The following is a 6,189-nucleotide window of genomic DNA, read 5'->3' on the forward strand; positions in this document are numbered from 1 at the left end:
GTCAGTTTAGAGGAACAGAATTAAACTTTCTTGAATGCATACAATTGTGTAAACAGCTTGTGACAGACTAAATTAATTCATTTTCAGGTGGGACTAATAATAATATATCTTAAAGAATAATCCAAAGATATTTTGGAGGAACAGCTCAATGTTAGTGGTGTTTCAAAACTGTAGATTCTTTCTTCAGCAAAAAGAATGGAACAAGTCCCATTAACTTAATAACTGAGTTGTTTTTTTTGACTTAATATGTTGTTGTTGTTGGTTTTGTTTTGCAGGATACAAAATTATGGATAATAATGGAATACCTGGGTGGAGGCTCTGCCCTTGATTTAGTAAGTAAATTATGTATGATTTTTGACCTCACATAATTATTTTCTTATCTTATAATTCTGGAAACTATAAAATGTCATTTGGCTATGACTATGTTTGCTTCCAGTAAAGGAGAAATAGTATTTGTCAATGCCAGGAAAATGTTATTTTCCATGAGGCAAGACTGATTATTTGTATAGATGGAAGGGAACTAAGCAACATAATGTTGGAAGCAGGATATAAACATCTTAGAATGCTGAACTTCAGTCAGCCAGAGAGCACTAGTAGCTGAAAATAGTTTCTTCTGTCTCTTAATTCTGCCAGCATAACTCCTCCTAGTGCATACATTTTAATGTATCTTCCCTCCCACCGCCACCCCCAAACAAACAAATATTTCCCTGTTTAAAGTCTCAACAAAGTCTAAACAGAGACAGAAACACAATTTAGGCTGGTATTAAAAAGTACATTTCCAAGAAATATGAGGAGCAGTGGACTCTCTCACGGGTAGAGAGGCCTTATAGAGAGTAGGTAGGCCAGAGAGCTGGGCAATCGCCGGCCATATGAAATTTAACAAGAGCAAGTGCCAGATTCTCAGATGTGGTAATCCTGGTTATATGTACAAACTGGAGGATGAGAGGCCCTGCAGAAAGAGATCTGAGGGTTTGGGTTGAAGGCAAGTTGAGTATGAGTCATCACTGTGCACTGGCAGCCAGAAAGGCCAGCTGTGTCCTGGGGTGCATTAAGCACAGCACAGCTGGCCAGTCCAGGGAGGTGATTGTCCCACTCCACACTGCACCCGTGAGGCCCTGCCTTGAGTTCTGTGTGCAGTTTTGGGTGCCTCAGTACAAGAAGGACATTGAACTATTAGAGTGCGACCAGAGGAGGGTGACCAAGATGGTGAAAGTCCTTGAGGGCAAGGTTTATGAGGAGCAGCTGAGGTCACTTGGCTTGTTCAGTTTGGAGAAGAGAAGGCTGAGGGGTGACCTCATCACAGTATACAGCTTCCTTAAGGCAAGCAGCAGAGGGGAGGTGCTGATCTCTTCTCTCTGGTGACCAGAGACAGGACATGAGGAAACTGAATGAATCTGAGTCAAGGGAAGTTCAGATTGGATTATTAGGAAAAGGTTCTTCACTGAGAAGAACCTGAGAGGTGGTCGGTCACTGGACCAGGCTCCCCAGGGTCATGGTCATGGCACCAAGCCTGTCAGAGTTCAAGGAGCATCTGGATGATGCTCTTAGGCATGTGGTTTAGTTTTAAGTAGTCCTGTGAGGAGCAGGGGGTTGGACTCGATGATCCTTATGTGTCCCTTCCAATCTGAGGTATTCTATATTTTCTGTGTTTGCATGCCATGCATAAATATACAGTAGAACCTTGTAAATTGTAAATTTAGTGAACTGTATCTGTTCCATTTCTCTTCTGGCAAAGATTTTTTGTATCTAATTCTGCAAGGAGATCTGCTTAATGAGGTGTGATTTTTAGGGATGTATGTCAGGATATTTGAAAGACTAGATTAACTACGCTAGATATATATTTATAGAAATTAAAATGGATGTTTTGAATATGTGAAAATTGTCATAGCAGTTGAGACTGAATGTCTCTGTAGCATAGTTCACTCTTCTCAACTGGGGCAACTAATAAATGCTTGAGGAAAGTGAAAAAGGAAAAAGGCCTGTGTAGGGCGATTCTGCTGGTGACATCCAGAAGACAGGAGGCTTCCTGTAGTTGGGCTAACATGTTTTTAATTGTAATTACCTTTTGGAACCCATTTATACCTTTAGTTTCCATGTGCTGTTAGAAGCAGTTCTATGATTGTGTAGAACTTGGTAATGTTCCCCATAAAGATAATCTAAAAAAAGTTTGTTTATTGTTGTGATGGTTTTTTCCTGACAGAAGAGCAATTAGAAACTGGGTTTGCTTTTGTAAATTAATTATTACTTTCTTCATGCTTCAAACAGATAGAGTAGAAATAAAACAGATGTTATCATATTTTCTTGTCTTTTTTTTTTTTTAATCACACACATTTCACTTGTGTGATGACAACAAGTTTATTCCCTAAGTTTGTTGCTTAGAAGTAGTACAAAGTCTTTGGTCACATCCTGAAATGTTATTGAAAAAAATGTGCCACAGAACTGAAATTATCATGTTAATGTATATTAATGTATATTAACCATCTTGTGTGTGCTTCATTCATTTTGAATTTATGTTCTGCTGCATGTTTTCTTAGTTCTAACATGCACATTAGAGTTCTCAACTGGAATCTGATAGGACAGCTGGCACACTGTCACATTTCTGTACTCAAGGCAAGACTGTATGGGAATCTTGACTTTCATGTTCAAAGCTTATACATCATGCTAGCCTGGTGTTTTGTGTACTTGAATATGCACTGGCTGTTTTGAAAAATCACTCCTCACAAGATAAAGTACATTTAATGCAATTACACGTGCGTTGTTCAACTTTGCGTATAATTTAGGTTTGTGGCTGAGGTACAAGAGCTAATATTATCAGCCTTGGTCTGTTTTCACTGGCTTCCTCCTTGCTAAGGTGAGCTAACATCTGACAAAAGAGGTCTTCCCCTATTAGATGTGCTGTATAATGTTGCCAAGTCTTGAACTGGTGCTCACAGCCTAGCTGGAGCAAAGCCTTGAGAATGTCTTGATGGGTTTCAAGGAGTGGCAATATCATGTATATTATCAAAGTTAAAGAAAAGCAAAAAAGATTGTAAGTAAAGCTACAAAGGTAAAACAAATATGTTGTCTGCATTGCCTGAAATCTTACCTCTGTTCCTACCTGTTAGCTGAGGATTTCTGAGGGATGTAACATTTTATTTTTTGTCTGAAAGTTTTTATTTGAAATGCTTTCTTTCTCACAGAGTGAAGCTTCGGAGATATTCAGTGACTGTTGTGGAGTAAACTAGAATACTGGAATATTTCCAATATTAATTGTTGTCCACAAAGTTTCAGTGTCTCTCTTGAGGTGCCCTTACTGGTTAAGAAGCTTCCCTGGGTAGTGACCTTTCCTCTGTCTAACTATATATATAAAAATGTATAGCCACACACACATATATATATATAAAAATATTTCTTGTATCTCCTAGTTAGAACCTGGCTCACTCGATGAAACCCAGATAGCTACAATATTGCGGGAGATACTCAAAGGACTAGATTACTTGCATTCTGAAAAGAAAATCCACAGAGATATTAAAGGTAAATTGTTTTTTATTTGTATTATAAGAATACTGGAACAGCTCATGCAACATAAATGAACACTCTTACAGTGTCAAATGTCTTAATTTCCACTATTTCCTCTTCTTTATTGCAGCTGCTAATGTATTGCTATCTGAACAAGGAGAAGTAAAACTAGCAGATTTTGGAGTAGCAGGACAACTAACAGATACACAGATAAAGAGGAATACCTTTGTGGGAACACCATTTTGGATGGCACCTGAAGTAATAAAGCAATCAGCATATGATTCAAAGGTAAGGTAATTCAAAGCATTAGTCAAAGTCCCTTCCTTTTATAACTTGAATTACACAGGTTGGTCTTCAGAATGTAGCTAATAACTTTGGCTGTGTCTAGACAGATGTATGTTTAGATGATACCTAGCAACTAAAAGCTGTTTGCAAGGAAAGAAGCTTTCCTAATCGGTACCCAAACCTTAAGTTTAATAGTATATTAAGTCCATCCAGATGGCAAGAAATATTACAGTATTGACATGTTCATCCTGTCACTTTTTATCCTACTCTATTAATGAGTATTTTTGATAGCTATTTAAAAATAGAAGAGAACAAATATATGCAAATATTAATATGCTTCCACTTGTTTTTAGAAAAAAATTGTCAGCTTCACTGTTGAAGTATATGGGTTAGGTGGATGTGAAAGTGTTGTTTGAAAGTGCTATTATTCTTCTGTGGCAGAACATGCTGCCTAGTTCTGTGCTACTCTCTGACCATACTCTTTTAGGTATGCTGTACAGACATCATAATAGAAATGTGATTCCCATTATTGGTCTCCATATGCTTACCAGCACGACCCTGGGTATCTCCGGTTGCTGGGAAGGGAACACATGCACTGAAGCCAGCTCAAGCCCAGTGCTCTTTTCGTCTTGTTGGTTACTAGCTTTTTTACTTCTATTAGGCTGAACCACATATACACCTCCTTGCTGTCCATGCCTTCCTTCTCCGCCATGCTGGTCTGGCTAGCTCAGGAAGACTTTGCTCTACGGGGAAGGCGATTTGCATAACCCAGTGATCCACTGGTGCAGCTGTATATCTGACCCTCAAGTCCCACTTGTGTTGAGATAAGATCAACTTTCTTTATGATAATTAGCAGTCATTCCTTATGTTCTTCCCTGAGCTCATTTTTTCTTGCCCTTCTCCTCTGATCCCCTTGTAGGGATTTGTTGATTGGTGACATTTCCACGCAATGAGACAGGTTGGTGTGTTTCTTTCCACCCTTGTCCACATAAGGCACTTGCCAATACTGACTGTGGCCTAGATTGTTTGTAGTATTGCTTCCTCCCTATTTCATGTCTTTCTGTAGAGAGGCTATTTAAAAATAACTAGCAGAACTCTGTAGAGCCTCTAGAAGCTTAAATGAACCCAAATTCCCAATTTGAGGGTTGAGTCAGCTATTTTTTTTGTGGAAACTGGTTTTTGTTTTGTTTGGTTGGTGGTTGGGTATTTTTTGGGTTTTTTTAGATGTTTGGCTTCTGGAAATGATTTTCACTTGGACAAAGCATGACTCAGGTTTTCAATTTTTGGATGTTTAAGTCTACAATGTCTTGTGGACATAAAAAGATCTTGGATACTTGATTCATTCCCTGGAAGGCCAGAGCTCAAGTTTTCAATGAACTAGAGATACTTACTGGTTTCTGTGAGCCTTTTGGCATTTAGAGACTAGACTAAATTGTACAGACAATAGTTTTGCTGCTGCAGAATAACCACTTGAGAAGGCCTGTTTATTTTAAGATAGTCTTAAGCATGTGTGAGAACACAGACATGTAAATCTAATGTAATTTTCCTTCCATAAGCTGGCCATGCTTGAGATGTGTTAGGCAGGACTATGGTCTTCATAGTGTAGTCCTGGCAAGGTGCAAACAATTTCCATCACGTAGTTGCCGTTTTACTCAGTTGTGTTCTTTGCTGTCACAAGTCCTCTTACTTCCCACATGCTGATGGGTTCCCAATAAGAGCTTGAAAGTGCTCTGTAACACTACCTTGGGCACAGTTCACCTGCACCTTTCACGCGATTCATCTCTGCATTTCCTCATTTACTGTATGCCTCATACCAACTGTTAAATTGTTGCTCCTTTTTTGATTGGATTGATATCTTTGCTCAGGCTGACTGCTGAAATAGCACAATTGTGCAAGGCAAAGCAAAACCTAGGTTATGCCATCAAACTATTAACCAGGCTAAAGGAAGGCAGATACATCCTGAGGTCTAATATTGCTAGTTATAGCTATAAAGCTTAAGGTCTCCTGTAGTTTCAGTCTTAGCATTATGGGCAGTTGGTGGATTTCCTTCCTGACCATGGCTTACGCTATATTATCAACATAACTCATGCAAGAACTATTATTCCAATATATTGATTTCCACTTTAAGCAGCTTTGGATATTAAGATATGGAATCATAGAATGGTTTGGGTTGGAAGGATCATTGAGTTCCACCCCCCCTGCCATGGGCAGGGACACCTTCCACTAGACCAGGTTGCTCAAAACCTCATCCAACCTGGCCTTGAACACTTCCAGGGATGGGGCATCCGCAGCTTCTCTGGGAAACCTGTTCCAGTGTTTCACCACCCTCATGGTAAAAAAATTCTGCCTAATGTCTTATCTAAATCTATCCTCTTTCAGCTTGAAGCCCCTACTTCTCATCCCATC

General features: G+C 39.1%; 1 protein-coding gene across 1 annotated transcript in view; it reads left to right on the plus strand.

Moving 5' to 3' along the window:
• The first annotated feature begins 275 nt into the window (after nt 1-275).
• The window catches only part of STK24 (serine/threonine kinase 24), an 18,596-nt gene continuing 12,682 nt past the window's right edge, over nt 276-6,189 (plus strand). The window contains exons 1-3 of the mRNA XM_010085710.1: nt 276-332; nt 3,405-3,513; nt 3,629-3,786. Coding sequence (XP_010084012.1) covers nt 297-332; nt 3,405-3,513; nt 3,629-3,786 — 303 coding nt within the window. The 5' untranslated portion in view covers nt 276-296. The remainder of the gene's footprint in view (nt 333-3,404; nt 3,514-3,628; nt 3,787-6,189) is intronic.

Source organism: Pterocles gutturalis, unplaced genomic scaffold (genome assembly GCF_000699245.1).
Source record: "Pterocles gutturalis isolate BGI_N339 unplaced genomic scaffold, ASM69924v1 scaffold19230, whole genome shotgun sequence".
Lineage (NCBI taxonomy): Eukaryota > Metazoa > Chordata > Aves > Pterocliformes > Pteroclidae > Pterocles > Pterocles gutturalis.